The following is a 27,599-nucleotide window of genomic DNA, read 5'->3' on the forward strand; positions in this document are numbered from 1 at the left end:
TTCTGCAAATTATGCAACACTTTATTTCTATAAATCTCTGATAGTGTTTACAGTTTCAAATAATCCCTTTGACAACATTCCAACAGGTGAGCAATTATTTATATTACTGTATATATTATTATTATTATTATCTATTACTAAACTGGGATTGAACAGTTGTGACAGCGATATTGGAACAGACAGAAAAAAGCTACTTTTACAGAGCTACATTTGCTGGGTAGAGTTTCCATTCCAAGTGTTGTTATCGTCCTCACTATCCTCTTGAGCCCTGAGCTGGCAGATATTACCATCTTTCTTGAAGTTCTTGGGACGGTTTATAGAAGGCTTGGAAAGCGATTCTCTGAGAAGACACAAAAGAAAATAAACTGACTTAGCACAACGACAGAGGTGGCAGGGTGGCTCTCACCCAGAAACTTTAATACATTTTTTTGTAAGGGGACTGTGGTTAATGCTGCTGACCCACAGCAAAAAGGTCCTCTACGTCTGCCTCTCGGTCTCTGAGCCAGGTGTTTTTTGTCGGCCTCGGTTTCCTTTTTATTGTGGGTTCCATTTAAAGGCTTGTCTCGTAATATTGTTTGCTGGCTTTCGGAGGGTGTTTCCAATCCATCCCCAGCGCCGTTTCTTTATTTCCTTTTCCACAGGTAGCTGGTTTGGTCTCTTCCAAAGTTTGTTGTTGCTGATAGTCTCTGGCCAGTGGATGTGAAGAATCTTGCGCAGGCAGCCGTCGATATACAGTAATCATTAGCGACTTCGCGGTTCACCTATCGCGGCCTTGCTCCATCGCGAAATTTTTTTTTTTAAACAAATATTGCAGATAGATTCGGTGCATCGTTTTTTTTTTTTTTTAAGTCTGCCGCGCACACGCGCGCGCCCCACGCACGCACACGCACACACACACACGCACACACGCACACACGCACACACACACACACACACACACACACACACACACACACACACACACACACACACACACACACACACACACACACACACACACACACACACACACAGCGTCATATGCAATAAAGCACACAAACCAGGCAACAAGACAGGCAAGTGCACCTGTACACTATCAGCGACTCCCCGATAATCGCGGATTTTTGCGGCGTCACTTGGAGCGCAGGGCTTTGTCTGACCATATGACACTGATGGCCAATGGGAACATGTTGATCTGTGTCCTTGCAGCTGTTGGCTTAGCAGTTCTAACTACACTTTATCTCAGCCTCCCGCACTTTATTCACTCCGTCTGTGTCAACATATCAGCAGCACACACATCATCACGTCTCCGCTCCTCGATCGCCAAGTGAAGTAAAACTGCGTGTCTGCTTCTCACTCCCGATCGGATCACCCTGTTTGCCCGTCATAAAATTATAAAAGTCTTGTGCGGATGCCCTCGCGCTAGGCAGCGGGGACGCGACAGCTGGTCAGCACAGCAAGAGCAGAGCGGAGCCGTTGCACATTTACACCTTAAAATGACAAGCCGGTCAGCGAGCTCGCGTCGTGCAGGCATCTCGTAACACAGCAGGTCAGGCAAACGAGAATCAGGTGGCAGGCATGCGTGTATAACAGACAAAACTGTGAGGGCTGACGATTAGCAGTTCCGTATTGGCGACGCGCGCCTCAGAAGTTTAGCACGGAGGGTGCGTGATGCCACAGGCCAGCAGTGCGAGAACAGAGACGTGACACAGTCGCGCACGAAGGAAAAATGCGCCGGCGTGCAGAAACAGTCGGGACAACGGTAGTGAGCGTAACCGTGCACGTAGCAAAAAAGCACTGCCGTCCAGGATTTGGGACAGCGGCCGGCAATGAGTACTAAGCGCAGGGCGTGCTTCTGAGAAATGTGTGGCCGTGACACATTTCCACTTTAAAATGTTTAAATGTTTAAAAATATAATGAAGTGTAAAAAAATAAAAGTCTTGTGCGGATGCGCTCGCGCTGGGCCGCGGGGGTGCGTCAGTCGGCCAGCACGCAAGAGCAGAGAGGAGCCAGACACATTTACACTTCAAAAAAGGTACATGAAAGTTTTGTGTGGATATTGTAACAATATATTTATTCATATTTATTTTCTTATTTATTTATTTAAATAAATAAGAACGTTTCTGCAAGTCAATTTGACTTTAAACATTTTAGATAAGTGTTTAAAAATACAAAAAGTGTTTAAAAAAAAACAACAGTGTATAAAACTACAATAAAGGTTCATCAAAGTCTTGTGCGGATATTCGCTCTTATTTATTTTCTTTATTTTCCTATTTATTTATATTTGTTTATGAAAATCAGTTTGACTTTAAAATATTTACTAAAGTGAATAAGAATACAAAAAACATTTAAAAGTACAATATACAGTGACCAGCTCAGTGGCCTAGTGGTAGAGTGTCCGCCCTGAGACTGGAAGGTTGTGGGTTCAAACCCCGGCCGGGTCATACCAAAGACTATAAAAATGGGACCCATTGCCTCCCTGCTTGGCACTCAGCATTAAGGGTTGGAATTGGGGGGTTAGATCACCAAATGATTCCCGAGCGCGGCACCGCTGCTGCTCACTGCTCCCCTCTCCCCCAGGGGATGGATCGAAATCACATGGGGATGGGTTAAATGCAGAGGACAAATTTCACCACACCCAGATGTGTGTGTGACGATCATTGGGACTTTAACTTTAACTTCAAAATACAATAAAGGTTCATAAAAGTCTTTTATGGATATTGTAACAATATATTTTCTCTAACATCGCGGATTTTCACCTATCGCGGGTGGTCTTGGAACCAATTATCCGCCTGTTGAAGAGTTCCCCAACGTGCTCTATCTATCTGTTCCTTTGCCTTTCCTCTCCCATAATTGATGGTCCATTCTTGTCTTTCACTGGTCTTCCGGGCCTACTGTACTTCCCTGCTAGCTTCTTGGTAGTATCATACAGTTCTTTCATAATATTCTTTCTTGCTGCTTCCTCTGCTGATGTTGCCAGGTCATCTATATACCTTTTCTTGTCTGTCCTCATGCTTTTGTTTGCTTGCTTGTTAGCTTCTGTATACTATGCATGTGCATTGGCTTTCTCTGCCCATGTGCGACAATTGTTTATGGCTGTCTTCTTATCCTTCCTTTCCCTTATCTTTCCTAAACTATCAACCAAAATCCACTCCTTGTGCTGGTGTTTCTTCAGGCCGAGCACTTCCTTGCATGTTCCTGACACTGCTTCTTTTATCGCGTCCCACTTGCTCTCAAGGGTACCATCTTCTCCTTCCACATGTCTTGAAGCACTTTAAACTTGTTACTGAGGGTCACTTAAAAAACTCTTGCAGTTTGTTGTTATGCTTCAGAAGAGCTGTGTTGTACTTGTGTCTGGTTGGTTGCGCTGTCATCCGTTTTTTCTTTAACTTCAGTTGCAGTTGGGCCGCCACAAGGTGATGGTCCGAAGCCACATCCACTCCTCTCTTTACTCTCACATGGACCGTATAAACTTTTGCTGAAATGGTCAAGCTGGTTTTCCATTTGGCGGTCTAGTGAGACCCCTCCGTGAGTCGTCACCATACCGTGGTGGAGGGGTTTGCGTGTCCCAATGATCCTAGGAGCCATGTTGTCTGGGGATTCATGCCCCTGGTAGGGTCACCCATGGCAAAAGGGTCCTAAGTGGGGGGCCAGACAAAGCACGGCTCAACGAGCCCCTTATGACGAAAAAGACATATGGACTCAGATTTCCCTCGCACCGGACGCGGGTCACCGGGGCCCCCCTCTGGAGCCAGGCCTGGAGGTGGGGCTTGAAGGCGAGCTTCTGGTGGCCGGGCCATCGCCCATGGGGCCCGGCTGGGCACAGCCCGAATAGGAAACGTGGGTCCCCCTTTCCATGGGCTCACCACCTGTGGGAGGGGCCAAAAGGGTCGGGTGCATTATAAGCTGGGCAGCGGCCAAAGGTCCGATCCCCGGCTGCAGAAGCTGGCTCTTGGGACATGGAATGTCACCTCTCTGGCTGGAAAGGAGCCCGAGCTGGTGTGCAAGGCAGAAAAGTTCAGACTAGATATAGTCGGACTTGCCTCCACAGACAGTGTGGGTTCCGGTACAAGCCCTCTCGAGAGGGGCTGGACTCTCTTCCACTCTGGAGTTGCCCACGGTGAGAGGCGTTGAGCAGGTGTGGGTATACTTATTGCCCCGCAGCTAGGCGCCTGCACATTGGGGTTCACCCCGGTGAACGAGAGGGTAGCCTCCCTCCACCTTCGAGTGGGGGGACGGGTCCTGACTGTATGTCTATGCACAATACGGCAGCTCAGAGTACCCACCCTTCTTGGAGTCCCTGGAGGATGTGCTGGAGAGCGTTCCTTCTGGGGACTCCATTGTTCTACTGGGTGACTTCAATGCTCACGTGGGCAATAACAGTGAGACCTGGAAAGACGTGATTGGGAGGAACGGCCCCCCGATCTGAACCCGAGCGGTGTCCTATTATTGGAATTCTGTGCTCGACACGGATTGTCAATAATGAACACCATGTTCAAGCATAAGGGTGTCCATGAGTGCACTTGGCACCAGGACACCCTAGGCCGCAGTTCGATGATCGACTTTGTAGTCGTGTCATCGGATTTGCGGCCGCATGTTCTGGACACTCGGGTAAAGAGAGGGACGGAGCTGTCAACTGATCACCACCTGGTGGTGGGTTGGCTCCAATGGTGGGGGAAGATGCCGGTCCGACCTGGCAGACCCAAACGCTCTGTGAGGGTCTGCTGGGAACGTCTGGCAGAATCCCCTGTCAGGAAGAGCTTCAACTCCCACCTCCGGCAGAGCTTTTCCCATGTCCCGGGTGAGGCGGGGGACATTGGGTCAGAGTGGACCATGTTCCTTGCCTCCATTGTTGAGGCAGCCGACCGGAGCTGTGGCCGTAAGGTCGTTGGTGCCTGTCGTGGCGGCAATCCCCGAACCCGCCGGTAAGGGATGCCGTCAAGCTGAAGAAGGAGTCCTATCGGGCCGTTTTGGCCTGCGGCACTCCGGAGGCAGCTGACAGGTACCGGATGGCCAAGCGGAACGCGGCTTCAGCAGTTGCTGAGGCAAAAACCCGGGCGTGGGAGGACTTTGGCGAGGCCATGGAGAATGACTTCCGGACAGCTTCGAGGAAATTCTGGTCCACCATCCGGCGTCTCAGGAGGGGGAAGCAGTGCACCGTCAACACTGTTTACAGTGGAGATGGCATGCTACTGACCTCGACTCGGGACGTCTTGAGTCAGTGGGGAGAATACTTCGAAGACCTCCTCAATTCCACCGACACGCCTTCCATTGTGGAAGCAGGGCCTGGGGACTCTGAGGCGGACTCTCCAATCTCTGGGGTCGAAGTCACTGAGGTAGTTAAAAAACTCCTAGGTGGCAAGGCCCCGGGGGTGGATGAGATCCGCCCGGAGTTCTTAAAAGCTCTGGATGTTGTGGGGCTGTCATGGCTGACACGCCTCTACAACATTGCGTGGACATCAGGGATCCTCTGGATTGGCAGACTGGGGTGGTGGTTCCCCTCTTTAAGAAGGGGGACCGGAGGGTGTGTTCCAATTACAGGGGAATCACACTCCTCAGCCTCCCTGGTAAGGTTTATTCAGGGGTGCTGCAGAGGAGGGTCCGTCGGGAGGTCGAACCTCGGATTCAGGAGGAGCAGTGTGGCTTTCGTCCTGGCCGTGGAACAGTGGACCAGCTCTACACCCTCGGCAGGATCCTCGAGGGGGTATGGGAGTTCGCCCAACCAGTCCACATGTGTTTTGTGGACATGGAGAAGGCGTTCGACAGTGTCCCTCGGGAGGTTCTGTGGAGGGTGCTTCGGGAGTACGGGGTGCCGAGCCAACTGATAAGGGCGGCTCGGTTCCTGTATCACCGATACCAGAGTTTGGTCCACATTTCCGGCAGTAAGTCTGATTCGTTCCCAGTGAGGGTTGGGCTCCGCCAAGGCTGCCCTTTGTCACCGATTCTGTTCATAACTTTTATGGACAGAATTTCTCGGCGCAGCCGAGGGGTTGAGGGTGTCCGTTTGGGGACCTCAGCATCGCGTCTCTGCTTTTTGCAGACGACGTGGTGCTGTTGGCTTCTGGAGCGGTTTGCAGCCGAGTGTGAAGCGGTCGGGATGAGGGTCAGCATCTCCAAATCCGAGTCCATGGTCCTCGGTCGGAAAAGGGTGGAATGCCCTCTCCGGATCGGGGATGAGATCCTGCCCCAAGTGGAGGAGTTCAAGTATCTTGGGGTCTTGTTCACGAGTGAGGGGAGGATGGAGCGCGAGATCGACAGGCGGATCGGTGCAGCGTCGGCAGTAATGCGGACTCTGTACCGGTCTGTCGTGGTAAAGAGAGAGTAGAGTCGCTGCTCCTCCACGTTGAGAGGAGTCAGATGAGGTGGCTCGGGCATCTCATCAGGATGCCTCCTGGACGCCTCCCTGGGGAGGTGTTCCGGCCATGCCCCACCGGTAGGAGACCCCGGGGACGACCCAGGACGCGCTGGAGAGACTGGCCTGGGCTGGGAACGTCTTGGGATCCCCCGGGATGAGCTGGATGAAGTGGCTGGGGAGAGGGAAGTCTGGGAGTCCCTCCTAAAGCTGCTGCCCCCGCGACCAGACCCCGGATAAGCGGAAGGATGGATGGATGGTCTAGTGCAGGGGTCACCAAAGGGGTTTTAAACCGAGAGCTACTTACTGGGTACTGATTAAGGGTGGAATGCCCATCATATGATGGCGCCGCGGATGGCAGCCACGGTGAGTCGCTCTCTGTTTCTTTGTCTTATTTTGTGTGTTTTCTGTGTCCTCTGCTGTCCATCCCGGATCACTTTTACCAGAGAAGCGCTGTTAAACATCGGACAGTCTTCTTCTGGTATTTTCTCTCCTATTCTCTCCGATTCAGACTGTTTGTCGGAGATTCTAGCCGGAGCGGCGGTGCTATACAAGCTAGCGCGACGACGGCGGCGCGGAAAACGAGCCGGAGCACTCGTAAGGCTGAGGCAGAGAGCGTTCCGTTCTGCCCTACCGTCAATTCATCTGGCGAATGTCCGCTCCCTGGCGAACAAGATGGACGAACTGCTGCTCCTCACTTCAAGGAACACGGACTTCAGCAGATCCGCCGCGCTGTGCTTTGTTGAAACGTGGCTCAGCGAACGAACCCCCCACCACGCCGTGGAGCTAGCGGGGTTTCGGCTAACTCGTGCAGACCGCAGCGCGGAGCTCTCCGGAAAATCAAAGGGAGGTGGTCTCTGTTTCTACATTAATGAACGTTGGTGTACTGATGTCACGGTGTTGAAAGAGTTTTGCAGCCCTCTCCTAGAAACACTTTTCATAAACTGCCGGCCGTTCTATTCACCACGGGAGTTCTCCTCGATCGTCATGGCGGCTGTTTACATTCCACCACACGCACGTGCAAGTGAAGCCACGCAGATGCTGGCTGACCAGGTAACAGACATGGAGAAACTTCTACCAAATTCACTAATCATTGTTCTGGGTGATCTTAACAGGGCGAACCTCGCACACGAACTCCCCAGATACAGACAGCACGTAACGTGTCCCACCAGAGGGGCACAGCCTCTGGACCACTGCTACACGGTGATCAAGGATGCATACCACTCTGCGGCTCGTGCAGCTTTAGGACTCTCGGACCACTGTCTAGTTCATCTGATCCTAACCCTAACCCTACAGGCAGAAACTAAAAACTTCTAAGCCTGTGGTGAGGACTGTGAGGAAGTGGACAGTGGAGTCAAGGCAAGACCTCCAAGCCTGCTTTGACTGCACCGATTGGGGAGTTTTCGAAGCTGCAACTTCAGACTTGCATGAACTCACTGACACTGTCACATTATACATCAGTTTTTGTGAGGATCTGTGTGTGCAGACTAAGACCTTCTGCACGTACAACAACGACAAACCTTGGTTTACACCGAACCTCAGGAGGCTGCGCAGAGTCAAGGAGGAGGCCTACAGGAGTGGCGACCGCGACCTGTTCAAGCAGACCAGAAACACACTGAACCGAGAGGTCAGGAAAGACAGGAGGTGTTACGGGGAGAACCTGAAGAGACACCTCTCTGCCAATCCTGATCCCTCAACAGTGTGAAAAGGTCTGCAGAGCATCACGGGCTACAAGAAACGAACCCCCCGTCCTGTGGAGAGCCCAAGGCTTGCTAACCAGCTAAACAGGTTCTACTGCAGGTTTGATCGGTCCTCCCACACAACGGGACGTCCTGCAGCACAATCTACATACTCACCTCTCCCCACAACTGCTCTGTCCACACCTCTATCATCGTTGTCACCCACTCTCTCTCTTGCAGAGGCCGCGCCCGCACTCCAGATCCGCGAGGAGGAAGTGCGCCAGATGTTCCGGAGACAAAAGACCAGGAAGGCACCGGGCCCAGACGGCGTGTCACCTTCCTGCTTGAAAGTCTGCGCTGAGCAGCTGGCGCCCACCTTTGCACGGATCTTCAACCGTTCTCTGGAGCTGTGTGAGGTGCCCTCGTGCTTCAAGAGCTCCACCATCGTTTCAGTGGCCAAGAAGCCCGCCAACACAGGTTTGAATGACTATAGACCTGTCGCACTGACATCTGTGGTCATGAAATCTTTCGAGAGGTTAGTGCGGAACCACCTGAAGGATGTCACGAGCCCCCTGCTTGACCCGCTCCAGTTTGCCTACCGGGCAAACAGGTCAGTGGATGATGCGGTCAACATGGGACTGCACTACATCCTGCACCACCTGGACACCCCAGGAACGTACGCCGGGATCCTGTTCGTGGACTTCAGCTTGGCGTTCAACACCATCGCTCCTGACATCCTCCAGCAGAAGCTCATCCAGCTTGCGGTGCCTGCCTCCACCTGTCAGTGGATCACCAGCTTCCTGACCAACAGGAGACAGCGTGTGAGGCTGGGGGGCATCACATTTGATACCCGGACCACCAATACTGGAGCCCCTCAGGGGTGCGTCCTCTCCCCACTGCTCTTCTCTCTCTACACCAATGATTTCTCCTCAGGTGACTCTCCTGTGAAGCTCCTGAAGTATGCAGACGACACCACTCTCATCGGACTGATCCAGGACGGTGATGAGACTGCGTACAGACAGGAGGTGGAGCGGCTGGTCCACTGGTGCAGCCAAAACCACCTGGAGCTGAACCCGCTCAAGACCGTGGAGATGACAGTGGACTTCAGGCGAGACCCTTCACCACTTTTACCCCTCACTATCCGCAGTAATACTATTCTCTCCACAGACACCTTCAAGTTCCTGGGAACCACAATCTCTCGGGACCTGAAATGGACCGGCCACATAGACTCTGTCCGGAAGAAGGCCCAGCAGAGGCTGTACTTCCTGAGACAGCTCAAGAAGTTCAACCTGCCGCGAGAGCTTCTGAAGACCTTCTACACTGCCATCATTCAGTCTGTCCTCTGCACCTCCATCACTGTCTGGTTTGGATCGGCCTCCAAACAAGACAAGCACAGACTGCAACGGACAATCAGGACTGCAGAAAAGATCATTGGAATCAACCTCCCATCTATCCAAGACTTGTACCTGTCCAGGACCAGGAAACGTGCAAGAAACATCTCTACAGACCCTTCTCACCCAGGTTGCAGTCTGTTTGAACTACTCCCCTCCGGACGGCGTTATAGAGCTCGGTACGCCAAAACCAGGAGACACAGAGACAGCTTCTTCCCCCAGGCTGTTGCTCTGATGAACTCACACCACTCTTAGAGTCTCAGAGTCATTACTGTGCAATAACATCCTGCTCTCCACACCTTTTTGAATTTGTCTACACTGTTTGTACTATGTGTCCTCTCTGCATCCATTGCAGCCTGGTCATCCTGGAAGAGGGACCTTCCCATCTGTGGTCTCTTCTCAAGGTTTCTCATTTCCCCTAGCTGGAGTTTTGAGTTTTTCCTTGCCCTTTTGGGAGTTTAAGATCAGGGGATGTTTGAGAATATTTGCCATTTTTCACATGTCCTGAGTGTTGTTAGTCACCTAAATGTTGAACAGAGGGTGTGATTTACCGAAGTCAAATTCCTTGTTTGGCACGCTCAAACATGGCGAATAAAAACTGTTGAATCTTGAATCTTGATGAAGGCAAAGGGCTACCAGTTTGAACACACTTCTGAAATAGCCAAATTGACTTTCACTATGTGTTATTATTGTCATTTCCAGTTCACATGTGAGTGTGATTTTAACAAGAATAGCAGAAATACAGTCAAACCTTGGTTTTTGACCACAATTCGTTCCAGAAGGCGGTTCGAGAAGCGAATCGGTCGAATTCCGAATCTATTTTTCCCATTACAAATAATGGAAAAAAAATTAATCCGTTTCAAGACAAAAAAAACACGCCTTTTTTAAGCACTTTTTCATTTGAGCATATTTGTCCGATCGTGCAACTGCGGCACACCGCCGAACGCGCAACCGTAGTGCGTCGCCCACCGCGCAACTGCACCGCGCTGGTCGCCTCAGTGCACAGGGAGCTTAATTTGGTCCGATGCGCAACCGCAGCGCACCGGGCGCTCACTGTCGCATTGCTTTAAGAGCGTCTTTGTGTTTTAGGATGGCTTTACTGCTCCCACTTGCTTTCTTTGGAGGCATGATTAGGGGTTATATAATCCTCAAAGTAACAAAAATACAATAACAGAGTCAGTCGGCATCCGGGCCGCGCGGTCGGGTTTTCATGGGTCCTCCCGGCTCATCTCGCGAGGTTCGACCTCCAAATTTTGTTCAACAACCGAAGCAAAAAAATCTCTATTTTTTTGTTAGAAATCCGATTTGTTCGAGAACTGGGACGTTTGAAAACCGAGGTTTGACTAAAATAAAAAGATGCAGCTCACTGACAAGTGCCGCTATTTGAGCTAATTTTAGAACAGTCCTGCGGGCGACTCATGCGGTCCTCACGGGCGACCTGGTGCCCGCGGGCACCGTGTTGGTGACCCCTGGTTTAGTGAGACCCAGGTGGCTTTATGAATGTTCTTATAGCCTCTTACTGCCTCCAATTGCTAGGCTGTTCAAAGCACACAAATCTGGGCACAAATCACTTCCGTCCTTGTCATCGCAATAAAGCTTGCTCTTAGAGAAAATAAATATAACATACAGTACCTCTCTTTTTATACAGTTATCATGTGAAGTCAACGCTCAGTGTGAATCTTGTGATCTGGAGGGGGCAGCGTTTTAGAAGTGTGCCGCGCACGACTGCAGTCGAGCGTCACAATGGTTTAAAACCCGCAAATCAACAACGCCAACTAATGTCGGCATCTGAAGCTTTCCCAACATTTTGCATTGAAAACTAAATATGTCGACTACCGTGGTGGTGGGATTTCCAGGGTTCCAAGGTATGTATTTTGTTTTACTTTCTAAAAAGCTTCAAATGTTTTATGTAAAGCATTTTGAATTTTGTACATTAAAGATGCTATACAAAAAATTTGCCTTGCATGATGGTGACCATGGACGAACCTTGACAAACTCTGGCGTGAATGCGCATTCACTACCTTCAATCAACCATCGCAAACGGTTGCCCTCAGTTGGATAAGGGCTTTTAGAAGTTCTTGAACCTATGTGGCCTCCAAGTAACATGGATTAAAAATTGTGGCCACCTCCAGCATTTAAATTGCTCATCCCTGCAATACAGTAATCCCTTGTTTATCGCGGATAATTGGTTCCAAGACCACCCGCGATATGTGAAAATCTGTGAAGTAGTGTTACCTTTTTTTTTTAACATACATACATTGTTTGTGTATCAATAAGTGTATATCAAACCATATAAGCGCATGTTATCATTAGAACATTAAATAATAGTTTCAAATTTGTAAATACTATATTAATATGTCGTATAAATCAGTGGTCCCCAACCACCGGGCCGCGGACCGGTACCGGTCCGTGGGTCACTTGGTACCGGGCCGCGGAGCCGCACAGGAAAAAAAAAAAACAAAAAAAAAAACTTTTTGACCAAGATTGAATCCCCCCGATTGACGATCAATTTATTCAGGTTAAGACGCTCGTCCCGGTCACGTGACATGTTTCCCCAGTCGAGCCCGCAAAGCTAGCAAAAATGAGTAAGAATTTATTTTGAAAAATATAAAAAATTTGGCGAATCTCTCCCAATTACATCTGTCGGTGCATCTGAAAAATAAGGACTCTTGACACAGGGCGCTCGTCTCGGTCACGTGACATGTCACCACAGTCAAGCCCGCGAGGCAAGCAAAAATGAGCAAGAAACAGAGAAGTTTGGAAAGCTTCTTCGGAAAGGGAAAAACGTCCAATGAGGACACTGAAGAAGAAGAGGCTACGACTTCTAAGAAAAGGAAAGCTGCATTTAAAAGAACATTTCTGGAGTCCTACTTAAAATATGGATTTATCGCCACAGGTGACTCTGACGCGCCAAGTGCACTCCGCATATGTGGCGAAAGGCTAGCTAACGAGGCAATGAAGCCTTCAAACCTGCTTCGGCACATGGAGACCAAGCATCCTGCATTTAAAGACAAACCTTAACCACTTCGGGTGTCATTGTCTCCGATTACACCTAGATGGGAACGGCTCATTTCTGAGAAAAGAGCTCGGTGCTCCCACTAATTCAACGTTTTATTTTTATGTGGTTTATATTTGTTTTTATGCCAGTCGTATCATTTTATTTCATCCTATTTATATATATAAATATTTAAATAATAAATATATAAATATATTTATTTATATAAAGGCCGGTCCGCAAAAATATTTCTGACACGTAACCGGTCCGTGGTGCAAAAAAGGTTGGGGACCACTGGTATAAATGACATACAGAAAATAATGTGTGTGTGTGTGTGTGTGTGATGTATATGTAGCTAAAGTATACATACTGTAAATATGTTTTTGAACTCTTATTATTATAACATTTCCATAACAAGGTACAAGTGTACGTACTGTAAAAATGTTTTAGAACTCTTTTATTATTATGAAAAATGTTTTATAAGAAGGTACAATACTGTAAATATGTTTTTAGACCTCTTATTATTATAACAACTTTTTTTATAAAAAGATACAATTGTTCGTACTGCAATTGTGTGGACACTCTGCCTTCTGCTGGTGTGTGGGCAACATTCGTGTCATAATTCCTCAATTTAGAAGGTTTATTTTGAATTAGTAATTTTATTTTTTTTTTGGAGAAAAATCCACGATGTACTGAAGCCGCGATTATCGAACTGCGAAGTAGTGAGGGATTACTGTATATTTTCAAGATTCAAGATTCAAGAGTTTTTATTCGCCATGTTTGAGCGTGCCAAACAAGGAATTTGACTTCGGTAAATCACACCCTCTGTTCAACATTTAGGTGACTAACAACAGTCAGGACACGTGAAAAATGGCAAATATTCTCAAACATCCCCTGATCTTAAACATACAGTACCTCTCTTTTTACACAGTTATCATGTGAAGTCAACGCTCAGTGTGAATCTTGTGATCTGGAGGGGGCAGCTTTTTAGAAGAATAATTATACATAATTATTTTATGTATAATAGTAATAATACATATAATATCCATACATCCATCCATTATCTGTACCCCTTACAGGGGTCATGGGCGTGCTGGAGCCTATCCCAGCCGTCATCGGGCAGTAGACGGGGGACACCCTGAACTGGTCGCCAGCCAATCGCAGGGCACACCGAGACGAACAACCATCCGCACTTGCACCTATGGGCAATTTGTAGTGCTCAATTGGCCAACCAAGCATGTTTTACGATGTGGGAGGAAACCGGAGGACCCAGAGAACACCTACGCAGGCTCGGGGAGAACATGCAAACTCCACACAGGGAGGGCCGGAGGTGGAATCGAACCCACACCCTCTGAACTGTGAGGCGGACGTGCTGACCAGTGTGCCGCCGTGCCGACCTACATACAGTCGTATCATGCAGATAGCGACACTGTGGATCGTTCAACTATTCAATGCACTTTGTACAAGGAGATGCTGTGTGGGAGAATAATGCGGCAGAAGCCTTTTCTGCGCACATGCCACAAACAGAGTCACTTGAGGTATGCTAAAGCACATTTGGTGTAGCGTCCTGTTCTTGCTGTCTGCTGTATGCACACTGGCTCGGTTTTGCCCCTCTTATTTAATGGGTTATTGGTCTGTTATTTATTCATCGCTCATTTTATTTTATTTATTATTTATGGTTTGTGCCTTCTTGTTTTTGTTTTGTGTCGCCTACTTGTATGTCTCGTCACCGTGGGATGGAGGAAACGGAATTTCGGTTTCTTTGTGTGTCTTGACATATGAAGGGATTGACAATAAAGCTGACTTTGACTTTGACTTTGATAAGGGGTGGTATGGGTGGAGGAAGAAGAACACAGCATTCCATGACAAATATTTGCTACCCACAGTCAAATTTGGTGGTGGTTCCATCATGTTGTGGGGCTGTGTGGCCAGTGCAGGTACTGGTAATCTTGTTCAACTTGAAGGTCGCATGGATTCCAGTCAGAATCAGCAGATTCTTGCGAACAATGTTCAAGTGACAAAGTTGAAGTTGTGCAGGGGCTGGATACTTCAACAAGACAACGACCCCAAACACTGCTCAAATTCCACAAAAGGCATTCATGCTAAGGAACAAGTACAACATTCTGGAATGGCCATCTCAGTCGCCAGACCTGAATATGATTGAAAATCTATATTGTGATTTAAAGTGGGCTGTCCATGCTCGGAAACCATCAAACCTGACTAAACTGGAGATATTTTGTCAAGAAGAATGGTCAAAAACACCTACAACCAGAATCCAGACTCTCATTGGAAGCTATAGGAAGTGTTTGGAGGCTGTTATTTCTGCAAAAGGAGGATCTACTAAATATTTACGTCATTTTTATGTTGGAGTGCCCAAATTTATGCACCTGCCTACTTTTGTTTAGGTTATGATTGCACACTTTCTGTAAATCATATAAATTTGATTTCACTTCTCAAATATCACTGTGTTTGTCTGCTATTTATATTTAACTGAAATTGCTGATCTGAACAATCAATGATTTATAAAAGAAAATCTTGAAAATGATCAGGGGTGCCCAAACTTTTGCATACGACTGTACAGGACTGTCTCAGAAAATTTTAATATTGTGATAAAGTTCCTTATTTTCTGTAATGCAATTAAAAAAACAAAAATGTCATATTGGACTTCTGTGCTCGACACGGATTTTCTATAATGAACACCATGCTCAAACGTGTGCACTTGGCAACAGGACACCCTAGGCCGCAGTTCGATGATCGACTTTGTAGTCGTGTCATCGGATTTGTGGCCGCATGTTTTGGACACTCGGGCGAAGAGAGGGGCGGAGCTGTCAACTGATCACCACCTGGTGGTGGGTTGGCTCCGATGGTGGGGGAAGATGCCAGTCCGACCTGGCAGACCCAAACGCTCTGTGAGGGTCTGCTGGGAACGTCTGGCAGAATCCCCTGTCAGAAAGAGCTTCAACTCTCACCTCCGGGGGAGGCGGGGGACATTGAGTCCGAGTGGACCATGTTCCGCGCCTCCATTGTTGAGGCGGCCGACCGGAGCTGTGGCCGTAAGGTCATTGGTGCCTGTCGTGGCGGCAATCCCCGAACCCGCTGGTGGACACCGGCGGTAAGGGATGCTGTCAAGCTGAAGAAGGAGTCCGATCGGGCCGTTTTGGCAGCTGATAGGTACCGGATGGCCAAGCGGAACGCGGCTTCGGCGGTTACTGAGGCAAAAATCCGGGCGTGGGAGGACTTTGGCGAGGCCATGGAGAATGACTTCCGGACAGCTTCGAGGAAATTCTGGTCCACCATCCGGCGTCTCAGGAGGGGGAAGCAGTGCACCGTCAACACTGTTTACAGTGGAGATGGCATGCTACTGACCTCGACTCGGGACGTCTTGAGTCGGTGGGAAGAATACTTCGAAGACCTCCTCAATTCCACCTACATGCCTTCCATTGTGGAAGCAGGGCCTGGGGACTCTGAGGCGGACTGAGGTAGTTAAAAAAACTCCTCGGTGGCAAGGCCCCGGGGGTGGATGAGATCCGCCCGGAGTTCTTAAAGGCTCTGGATGTTGTGGGGCTGTCATGGCTGACACGCCTCTACAACATTGCGTGGACATCGGGGACAGTGCCTCTGGATTGGCAGACTGGGGTGGTGGTTCCCCTCTTTAAGGAGGGGGACCGGAGGGTGTGTTCCAATTACAGGAGAATCACACTCCTCAGCCTCCCTGGTAAGGTCTATTCAGGGGTGCTGGAGAGGAGAGTCCGTCGGGAGGTCGAACCTCGGATTCAGGAGGAGCAGTGTGGCTTTCGTCCTGGCCGTGGAACAGTGGACCAGCTCTACACCCTCAGCAGGATCCTCGAGGGGGCATGGGAGTTCGCCCAACCAGTCCACATGTGTTTTGCGGACTTGGAGAAGGCGTTCGACCGTGTCCCTTGGGAGGTTCTGTGGAGGGTGCTTTGGGAGTACGGGGTGCCGAGTCAACTGCTAAGGGCGGTTCGGTCCCTGTATTGCTGATGCCAGAGTTTGATCCGCATTTCCGGCAGTAAGTCGGATTCGTTCCCAGTGAGGGTTGGACTCCGCTAAGGCTGCCCTTTGTCACCGATTCTGTTCATAATTTTTATGGACAGAATTTCTCGGCGCAGCCGGGGCGTTGAAGGGGTCCGGTTTGGGGACCTCAGCATCTCGTCTCTGCTTATTGCAGACGACGTGGTGCTGTTGGCTTCTTCAGGCCGTGATCTCCAGCTCTCACTGGAGCGGTTCGCAGCCGAGTGTGAAGCGGTCGGGATGAGGGTCAGCACCTCCAAATCCGAGTCCATGGTCCTCGATCGGAAAAGGGTGGAATGCCCTCTCCGGATCGGGGATGAGATCCTGCCCCAAGTGTAGGAGTTCAAGTATCTTGGGGTCTTGTTCACGAGTGAGGGCAGTATGGAGCGCGAGATCGACAGGCGGATCGGTGCAGCGTCGGCAGTAATGCGGATGCTGTACCGGTCCGTCGTGGTAAAGAGAGAGCTGAGCCAAAGGGCAGAGCTCTCAATTTACCGGTCAATTTACGCTCCTACCCTCACCTATGGTCACGAGCTATGGGTCGTGACCGAAAGAACGAGATCCCGGATACAAGCGGCCGAAATGAGTTTTCTCCGCAGGATGTCCGGGCTCTCCCTTAGAGATAGGGTGAGAAGCTCGGTCATCCGGGAGAGAATCGGATTAATTAAACGATTGAGATAGGATATTTGAATTTTCTTAAGCTGTATGCCATAATCAGCTATATTAAAATAATAAAAGGCTTGCAATATTTCAGTTGATTAGTAATGATTTCATTTCAGAATGTATGTTATTTTTGTTTTTTTTAATTGCATTACAGAAAATGAAGAACTATCACAATATTCAAATTTTCTGAGATATTTTTTTTGGTAATTTTCTGTACATTATATATTTTATTACAATATACAGTTTACACGGTGTATAATACAAAGAGGAGCAGAGACTGTCACTCACCTTTTTGGTTTATTAGAGTGCGTTGCTGGGTTGACGTAAGACTGAGACAGGGCAAAAGAGCTTCTTGATGGTTCTTGTGGTGGAGTTTGAAACGTGAAGGAGGTGACGAATCGCCATACAGTGAGAACAGGATAGAAGAGTGTGCTCAGGAAAGCCCACATACCTCCACCAGTGGATGGGACAATAGTGCAAGCAGGCCTGCCACGCTGTAAGAAGGATATGATGCATTATTTGTTTTTAAACATTCATATTGTATAAAAACAACAGAAAGAAATTTGTTTTATTGGGATTTCATATAATAGAGCATTTGAGAAAAAAATGAAAAGTGCGGCACACAAAAATATTCAGCTGCCCTGAGCATATATTTTGGACAGAGGTGAGCCTTTTGTCAGTCTGTCAATCTGTCAGTGATGGACAGTCATTCTGCTGACGAATGATGTAAGACTAAAGAACTCAGCATTGACAGAAATGGGTTTTCACCCATTATTATTGTCGACTCTAACCACTCACTGAGTCCTGTATCACTGGTGACTGATGTGAATGCCAAGATGGCGGACAGTGCGCCAGTGTGTGGCGATGCTCCTACTGCTTCGGGTTTATTTGCTATTCAAAGTACTTGGTGCCTTTCCGACTAAGTGACTGCCGGTTTTTTGATCGCCAATCCTAGTAGGATTCTTAACAATACATCTGAAGTTCAGGTGCATTTGAGCATGGTGGTGAGAACACATACTGGCTGACCTCTCCATTCGCGATGGAAGCACCAGCACAAATGCAGTGTGTCAGATGGTGAAACTTAAACAGGAACTGAAATAACACACTTGACTCTAATAACGCTCGAAATTTATTAAGCTGTCATTGTTGTATTCAAATCAAACTGTTAAAACATGTTATAACTAAATCAAATTGGCAATGCTGTATTCAAAACAAATTTATATAAATTGTTATGAAAACTTCCAGTTTATTTGTTATTGCTGTATTTAAATCATTGCTGAATTCAACTCATTCAAACTCCAATTTATCTGTTATTGCTGTATTCAGATCGTGTTATACTGTTCAAATTTCTGTTTTCTATTGATTCTCTCTTTTCATGATTGTGTCAGTATTATTGGTAGTGCTGTAGTAATGTAGATTGTGTGTCTGGCAGTGAAACCCTTGGTTGTAATCTTTCATCCTTTCATACTTTTTTGATAACTGAAACACAGGCTAGAATTTCGTGACTTCTCAACTCCAGTAAGCGGGGGATGGAATATCAAAGTCAAAGTCCATCTATCCATCCATTTTCCGAACCGCTTAGTCCCCACGGGGGTCGCGGGAGTGCTGGAGCCTATCCCAGCCGTCAACGGGCAGTAGGCGGGGGACACCCTGAACTGGTTGCCAGCCGATCGCAGGGCACACAGAGACAAACAACCATTTGCACTCGCACTCGCACCTAGGGACAATTTGGAGTCTTCAATCGGCCTACCAAGCATGTTTTTGGGATGTGGGAGGAAACCGGAGTGCCCGGAGAAAACCCACGCGGGCCCGGGGAGAACATGCAAACTCCACACAGGGAGGGCCGGAGGTGGAATCGAACCCGCACCCTCCTAACTGTGAGGCGGACGTGCTACCCAATGCGCCACCGAGCCGCCCCAAAGTCAAAGTCAATCTCGAAAATCTAGAAAATGATCAGGGGTGCCCAAACCTTTGCATATTTTGTATATTTCAAGTGTTTATTCATTTTAGTTTTTATTATTATAACTGACAGCTAATGAAAACTCCAAATTCAGTACCTCAAAATTAGAATATTTTTAAAAGGGTCCATATAGAAGACATCTGGTGCCACACTAATCCGCTGATTAACTCAAAAAATCTGCAAAGGCCTTTAAATTGTCTCTGTCTTGTTCTGAAGGCTACACAATCATGGGGAAGACGTCTGACTTGACAGTTGTCCAAAAGACGACCATTGACCTCTTGCACAAGAAGGGCAAGACACAAAAGGTGATTGCTAGAGGCTGGCTGTTTGCAGAGCTCTGTATCCAAGCACATTGATAGACAGTTGAAGAAATGTGGTAGAAAAAGTGTACAAGCTATAGGGATAACCGCACCCTGGAGAGGATTGTGAAATAAAACCCATTCAAGAATGTGGGGGAGATTAATAAAGAGTGGACTGCAGCTGGAGTCAGTGCTTCACGAACCACCACGAAGAGACGCATGAAAGACATGAATTTCAGATGTCGCATTCCTTGTATCCATCCACTCTTGATCAACAAACAGCGTAAGAAGCGTCTTGCCAGGGCTAAGGACAAAAAGGACTGGACTGCTGCTAAGTGGTCCAAAGTTATGTTCTTTGATGAAAGTAAACTTTGCATTTCCTTTGGAAATCAAGGTCACAGAATCTGGAGTAAAAGCGTAGAAGCACAGAATCCACGTTGCATGAAGTCCAGTGTAAAGTCTCCACTGTCAGTGATGGTGTGAGGTGCCTTGTCATCTGCCGGTGTTGGCCCACTCTGTTCTCTGAGGTCCAAGGTCAATGCAGCCGTCTACCAGGAGGTTTTAGAGCATTTGCTTCCTGCTGCTGACCAACTTTATGGAGATGCAGATTTCACTTTCCAACAGGACTTGACACCTGCACACAGTGCCAAAACCACCAGTACCTGTCCTTGATTGGCCAGCAAGCTCGCCTGACCTTAACCCCTGGAATAATGACATCTCTGAGCAGTGTTCTGGGGAACTGTGGTCAAAGAGACCGAAAGCGCTGAATGTTCGCCGCTTCTCCACCGGAGTTAGCTTAGTTCTAGTCCTTTTTTTATTTTTAAACTTTCAATCAGTATTAAAGTTAGTATTTTAGCGTATAGCATTTTAGCGTGTTTTTTGCTACTCTTCAGCAACTTTCGGCAACATTTTGCCATCAGCAACAGCAAGCCATTCTATGCCTACCTGTCCTCCTGCATTTTCGGCTGGTTCCAGTCCTCTAGTCTCCTCCAAAGCCTAGGATCACCCCCAAGTTCCAACAGGATCCTGTTCGGCTCTTCACAGCACTACTCGCAGGCTAAAGCGGCCGAGCCACAGTTGCCAGGACCACAACAAACCTCGACAACCAGCCGGCTGCCTGCTAGCAGCCCCCGCCAACGGCTGGTAGCCTCGCTAACGGCTAACAGTCAACAAGTTCTGTACTCCTCCGACCAGCAAAATGCGGAAATATTATCATGTCACTGCTATGCTTTTGCCCGCATACAGACAAATGGTGAAAGCATCCAGGCCGGTTCGCAAGCGGGTAAGAGTGTGGCCTGAGGGTGCCTCTGATGCGCTTCGAGACTGCTTTGGCACTACTGACTGGGAAATGTTTAGGCAGGCGGCCACTTGCAACAATCGGACGGACATAGAGGAGTATACTGACTCTGTTTCCTCTTACATCACGAAGTGCATTGATGATGTGACCCACACAAAATTCAGAGTCACTCAGGCTAACTGGAAGCCATGGCTGACAGGGGCTCTCCTCAGGCTGCTGAGGGCCAGGGACAAAGCCTTCAGAGCGGGGGATGAGGCTGGCCTGAGAACAGCGAGGGCCGACCTGTCCCGGGGCATCAAGGAAGCGAAGAGGGCATTCTCTTGCAAGATTACCGCCCACTTCAAGGACAGCAGGGATGCACGGAGCCTATGGCAGGGCATTCAGACCATCACGGACTACAAGCCCGTGCCGCAGAGCTGTGAGGGCGACATCCGTCTGCTCAAGCACTTGCCCGCTGAAGACCCCTCCCCCTCCACACGAGCAGCCCCTGTGCCTCTCTGCCGATAGCGTGAGGAGGGCGCTTGCCGCTATCAACACCTGTAAGGCGGCAGGCCCTGACAACATCCCAGGTCGAGCGCTGAAGGACTGCGCTGGGGAGCTGATGGGTGTCTTCACGGACTTTTTCCAGCTGCCGGACTCTTAGTGTTAGACGCAAGATCGCACGCTTGGATTAACTTGGATTTCATCATCATCATCATCGGTTCAAAGTCCGCTTTCCAGGCGCCGCTGGGTTGGACTGGGTTATCGATATGGCCTTCTTCCACCGGGAACGGTCCATGGCCATCTCGAGGTTGATGCCGAGTGCCTTCATGTCGGTTGCCACGGTCATCTGCCAGGTCTTTTTAGGTCGGCCACTGGGTCTTGTTCCCTCTACGTTATACGACATAACTTTCTTCACCCAGTCGTTCTCGTCCTTCCTCACTACATGTCCGTACCATCGCAGTCTGCCTCTCCTCACCACATCCACTATGGCCTCCACTCCCATCTTCTGTCTCAGCTCTGCACTGGTCTTTTCATCCCTCATTGACACACCACACATCCATCTGATCATCCTCATTTCTGCTCGGTTTAGTTTGTCTTCATGTTCCGTTTTCAGGGCACATGCCTCACTTCCGTACGTCATACTACTTCTGACACAGGCTGAGTACACTTGGCCTCTCATCTTCAGGGATGGGGCCTTAGATGTTAAGAAGGGCATGAGTTCCCTGAATTTCTTCCACCCGCTTCTCACCCTTGTGGTCACTGCTAGGTCCACCCCCCCATCAGCGTTAAGCATGTCTCCAAGGTAGCAGAAGCTGTCCACCACCTCGTACATCTCCCCATCTACCACGAGCCCCTCTTGCTCAGCTGGGTCTGCTTGGGCGACTTCTCCCCTACACCGCTTGCATTGGAAGGTCTCACTTGCAGCTAGTAGGCTGCCTTTTACTCCGCTGCATCTTCGGTGTACCCATCTCTGGCAACCCTTGCACCGGATAGAGTTAGCTTGCACTCCCTTCCCGCAAACTCCACATGGCCATGCTCCTGACTGCGATATCACTCCCAGGCCAGCACCACCGACCATGACCTTTGATTTTGCCGCATTCACCTTCATTCCTTTCACTTCCAGGCATGTCTTCCAGGCCGCTAGCTTCCTAGCTAGGTCTTCTCGGCTGTGAGCAATCAATATCAGGTCATCCGCGTAGAGCAGCTCCCATGGTAGTCCACCCCTCACTTCCCTCGATACCACATCCATCACGATAGCAAACAGTAATGGGCTGAGCACTGATCCCTGGTGCACCCCTACCCTTACCTCAAACCCATTACTGTCGCCAACTCCTGTTCTAACAGTTGTGCAGGCTCTGCAGTAGAGAGCCATCACAGCCTTTACCAGTCCCTCTTCCACACCCGACTTCCTTAGGGCCCACCTCACCACCTCCCTTGGCAGCCTGTCGAACGCTTTTTCCAGGTCGACAAAAGCGAAGTACAACCTCTTCCTCTTCTCCTGGTGTTTCTCTTGCATCTGTCGGATGACAAAAATTGCGTCTGTTGTACCTTTACCAGGCATGAAGCCATACTGCATCTCGTCCACCTTTACCCGTGTCCTCACCCTCTTTTCCAACACCCTCTCTAATAACTTCATTCCATGCTCTAGCAGCTTTATGGCCCTGTATGACCCGCATGCGAGTGGGTCCCCCTTCCCTTTGAATAGAGGCACCAGGACGCTTCTTGTCCAGTCCTCCGGAATGTGCCCCTCAGCGATGACACTGTTACACAGGTCGGTCATCCACTGCACACCGACGTCTCCCGCTGCCTTTAGCATCTCTGCCACCACTCCAGATGGTCCAGCTGCCTTTCCATCCTTCATGGCCTTCATGGCTTTTCCCACTTCTGTCCGTGTGATCGGGCCACATTCACCCTCCACTTCGTCGCATCCCGCCTCACCATCCCAGTCATTCTCCACATTCAGCAGCTTCTCCATGTACCTTCGCCATACTTCCTTCACTCCTCTGTTGTCTGTCACGATGTTGCCATCCTCATCCTTCACACAGTTTGCACCGGTCACATCACGCCTCTCCTTAACCATTTGCTTCGCTATCTTGAAGAAGCTCTTTTGTCCTTTTTCACTCTCCAATTCACTTGCAAATTCTTTCCTCTTGGTCTCTTGGGCCTCCCACACTGCTGTCCGTGACGCCCTCCTTGCCTCTACATACCGCACTCGGTCTGCCTCCCTTTTAGATTTCTTCCATACTTTATGGCACCTCCTCTTCTCATTCACCGCTCTTTCGACGCTGTCATTCCACCACCATGTCTCTCTTTGTCTTGCTTTACCCTTTGACCATCCGCACACCTCCTCTGTGGCTTTAAGTCAAAGTCAAAGTCAAAGTCAGCTTTATTGTCAATCCCTTCATATGTCAAGACACACAAAGAAACCGAAATTCCGTTTCCTCCATCCCACGGTGACGAGACATACAAGTAGGCGACACAAAACAAAAACAAGAAGGCACAAACCATAAATAATAAATAATAAATAAAATAAAACGAGCGATGAATAAATAACAGACCAATAACCCATTAAATAAGAGGGGCAAAACCGAGCCAGTGCGCATACAGCAAGAACAGGACGCTACGCTGAAAGGGGGAGCGAGTTCAGGATCCTAACAGCCTGGAGTACGAAGCTGTTGGAAAGTCTGGTGGTGCGGGAGCGCAGGCTCCTGTACCGCCTCCCAGAGGGCAGAAGTTCAAACAAAGAGTGAGCGGGGTGACTCACATCACTCACAATCTTGGTCGCCTTGCGGGTGAGATGGGAGGTGTAAATGTCCTTCAAGGAGGGGAGAGAAGCACCAATAGTCTTACTAGCCGTTTTCACTATGCGCTGCAGGGCCTTCAAGTCGTGGTCAGTGCAGCTGCCACCCCAGACAGCAATACAGCTGGAGAGGACGCTCTCAATGGTGCCGCGGTAAAAAGTAGTCATGACGGCCGGAGGAGCCCCCGCTCGCCTGAGTTTCCGAAGGAAGTACAGGCGGCGCTGGGCCTTCTTCGCCAGCGACGCGGTGTTGGTGGACCAGGAGAGATCCTCACTGATGTGCACCCCCAGGAACCTGGCGCTGCTCACTCTCTCCACCACAGCACCGTCGATGGTCAGCGGCAGGTGTTGGGCGTGACCCTTCCGGAAGTCAACAACAATCTCCTTGGTCTTGTCGACGTTCAGCAGGAGGTTGTTGTCCCTGCACCACGCGGTCAGAAGGTCAACCTCCAGCCTGTATTGAGTCTCGTCTCCCTTGGTGATGAGACCCACCAGAGTCGTGTCGTCAGCAAACTTCACTATGCGGTTGCCGCTGCAGGTGGCAGCGCAGTCATGCGTCAGGAGGGTGAAGAGCAGCGGACTGAGCACGCAGCCTTGGGGGGCCCCTGTGCTCAGCGTGATGCTGGCGGAGATCTTGTCGCCAACACGTACCACCTGTGGCCTCTGACAGAGGAAGTCCAGTAGCCAGTTGCAGAGGTGGGTACTGAGGCCCAGCTTGTCAAGTTTGCCGATGAGACGCTGCGGCACAATGGTGTTGAAGGCAGAACTGAAGTCCACAAACAGCAACCTCACATACGAGTCCTTCCCCTCCAGGTGGGTGAGGGCCGAGTGGAGGGCAGAGCAGATGGCATCCTCAAAGGACCGTTTGGCCCGGTACGCAAACTGGAAGGGGTCAATGGTGGGGGGGAGAACTGACCGGATGTGCTCCAAGACAAGCCGCTCAAAGCACTTCATGATGATGGGCGTAAGTGCCACGGGGCGGTAGTCATTGAAGCAGGACGGAGCAGGCTTCTTCGGCACAGGTACGATGGTGGCAGCTTTGAAACACGACGGGACGATGGCCTGCTGCAGGGAAGTGTTAAAGATGTCCGTGAAGACACCCGTCAGCTCACCAGCGCAGTCCTTCAGCGCTCGACCCGGGATGTTGTCCGGGCCCGCCGCCTTACGGATGTCGATAGCGGCAAGCGTCCTCCTCACGCTGTCGGCGGAGAGGCACAGGGGCAGCTCGTGGGAAGGGGGAGTGGCCTTCAGCGGGCAAGTGCTGTTCTGAGCGTCGAAGCGAGCAAAGAAGCGGTTGAGGTCATTGAGCAGACGGACGTCGCCATCACAGCTCTGCGGCGCGGGTTTGTAGTCCGTGATGGTCTGAATGCCCTGCCAAAGGCGCCGTGCGTCCCTGCTGTCCTTGAAGTGGGCGGTAATTTTGCCCGAGAACGCCCTCTTCGCTTCTTTGATGCCCCGGGACAGGTCGGCCCTCGCAGTCCTCAAGCCAGCCTCATCCCCCGCCCGGAAGGCTTTGTCCCTGGCCCGCAGCAGCCTGAAGACAGCCCCTGTCAGCCATGGCTTCCGGTTAGCCCGAGTGACGACGGATATTGAGTGTGTCACATCATCAATGCACTTCCCGATGTAGGAGGAAACAGAGTCAGTATACTCCTCAATGTCCGCCCGACCGTCGCAAGTGGCCGCCCTCCTAAACACGTCCCAGTCGGTAGAGCCAAAGCAGTCACGAAGCGCATCAGAGGCACCCTCAGGCCACACCCGCACCCGCTTTCGAACGGGTCTGGATGTTCTCACCTTTTGTCTGTATGCGGGCAAAAGCATAACTGTGATATGCTGTATTTAAGCAGAGCCTTCTTCATTGCCTGCCACTTGCCATCCACACCACCCGACTCCATCATCTCCTCCACTTCTTCTGCTATATGCTCAATCTTCTCCCTAAACTCGTTTTTATTCCCTCCGCTATGTAGCTTCCACAACTTCAACTTGGGAGGATGCTTCTTAGCCCCCACCTTCTTGATCCGCAGAGTTAGGTCTCCGATGACTAGGCGATGCTGAGACACACACTCTTCTCCGGGGATTGCCTTGGCATCCCTGACCAGGACGCGGTCCACCTTTCTGACCATGATGTAATCTATTGTGCTCTTGCAGCCACCTGAACTGTATGTTACTAATTTGGCTTCGTCCTTCTTGAAAAGCGTGTTGCACAGCACCAGCTCCAGTGCGTCGCCGAACTCCAGGATCCTCTCTCCCTCTGCGTTCCGCATGCCGTACCCCTGTCCCCCATGTACCCTCTCAAAGCCATCTGACTCCCTCCCCACGTGTCCATTCAGATCACCTCCCAGAATTATAACCTCATTCTGGGGGATCCCTGACAGCACCATGATGGCCTTGTCCCAGAACGCATCCTTCTCGTCCTGACTTCTGCCAACTTGAGGGGCATAGATTGAAATGACGTTTGTCAGACGCTTCCCAACGATCAACTTCACAACGATGATCCGCTCATTTACCCTGCTAATGCTTAGCACTTGATCTATCCACTTTTCAGCAATAAGTACTCCAACACCACCAGTCCCTTCGTTGCAGCCTTGCCAGAAGAACTTGTACCTTCTGCCGATTGCACCCAGCATCCTTGCACTTCCACCCTTCCATCTCGACTCCTGGACACAGCAGACATCCACCCTTCTCCTGTGTAGAGCCTCAACCACCTCCCCCGATCGGTGTGACATGCTGCCGATGTTCCATGTAGCCACCCTAACACGTGCCTCCTGCCCCTCTCTGTTCCGGTTCAGGCCTCCCCGCAGTCCATCGGGCTGAGGGCCGTCATATGTTTACTCAAAGAATTGGATTTTTCTAAACTTCCTTTGGAGAATAGGTTTGAGGGGAAAATCTTCTGTGGCAAGACGGGAAGACAGCCAAATTTGGGTGTTCATTTTCTCCTCTGGGCCGAACCTATTTCTTTCTATATTGGGATTTTGGAATTGAAGCGACTTGATAAACCACTTTATTCTAACAGAATAAGCAATCAATCCGTGTCATTATCATTTAATTCAAGACTGACTATTTTGTATTTATTAGGATTGGTCACTAGGACTTTGAATTCTCTATCCAAAATTTAGTGTTAAATTATAATTAGTTTCATTGGCTATTTAATTCATTTCTGAAGTTTGTTTTGAGTTTAACTCAGGCACACAGGCTTTTACAATTAATAACTGAAGAATTGAATCAACCACAAATTTGCTAATTTGTTGATTAAATTCAGCTAATTGTTTAAAACATATTTGGCCTAGTTTTACAAGCTAATTTGTTGAGTTGAATTCAGCTAATTGTTTGAAACATATTCAGCTTAGTTTTACAAACTAATTTGTTGAACTAAATTCAGCTACCCCTCCGTGAGTCGTCACCTTACCGTGGTGCAGGGGTTTGCGTGTCCCAATGATCCTAGGAGCCATGTTGTCTGGGGCTTCATGCCCCTGGTAGGGTCACCCATGGCAAAAGGGTCCTCGGTGAGGGGCCAGACAAAGCACGGCTCAAAAAACCCCTCAGGATGAAAAATATATATGGACTCAGATTTCCCTCGCCCGGACGCGGGTCACCGGGGCCCCCATCTGGAGCCAGGCCTGGAGGTGGGGCTCAAAGGCGAGCGTCTGGTGGCCGGGCCTTCGACCATGGGGC

At 49.6% G+C, this 27,599-nt stretch overlaps 1 protein-coding gene across 2 annotated transcripts in view; it reads right to left on the reverse strand.

Annotated features, from left to right (window-relative positions):
* The window catches only part of ubxn4 (UBX domain protein 4), a 109,791-nt gene continuing 82,192 nt past the window's right edge, over positions 1-27,599 (reverse strand). For both annotated transcript variants that reach the window (XM_037280648.1, XM_037280649.1), the window contains exons 11-12: positions 17,380-17,585; positions 1-340 (exon numbers count right to left, since the gene is read on the reverse strand). In XM_037280648.1, coding sequence (XP_037136543.1) covers positions 205-340; positions 17,380-17,585 — 342 coding nt within the window. In that variant the 3' untranslated portion in view covers positions 1-204. The remainder of the gene's footprint in view (positions 341-17,379; positions 17,586-27,599) is intronic.

This window comes from Syngnathus acus, chromosome 21, assembly GCF_901709675.1.
Source record: "Syngnathus acus chromosome 21, fSynAcu1.2, whole genome shotgun sequence".
NCBI classification, from domain to species: Eukaryota; Metazoa; Chordata; class Actinopteri; order Syngnathiformes; family Syngnathidae; genus Syngnathus; species Syngnathus acus.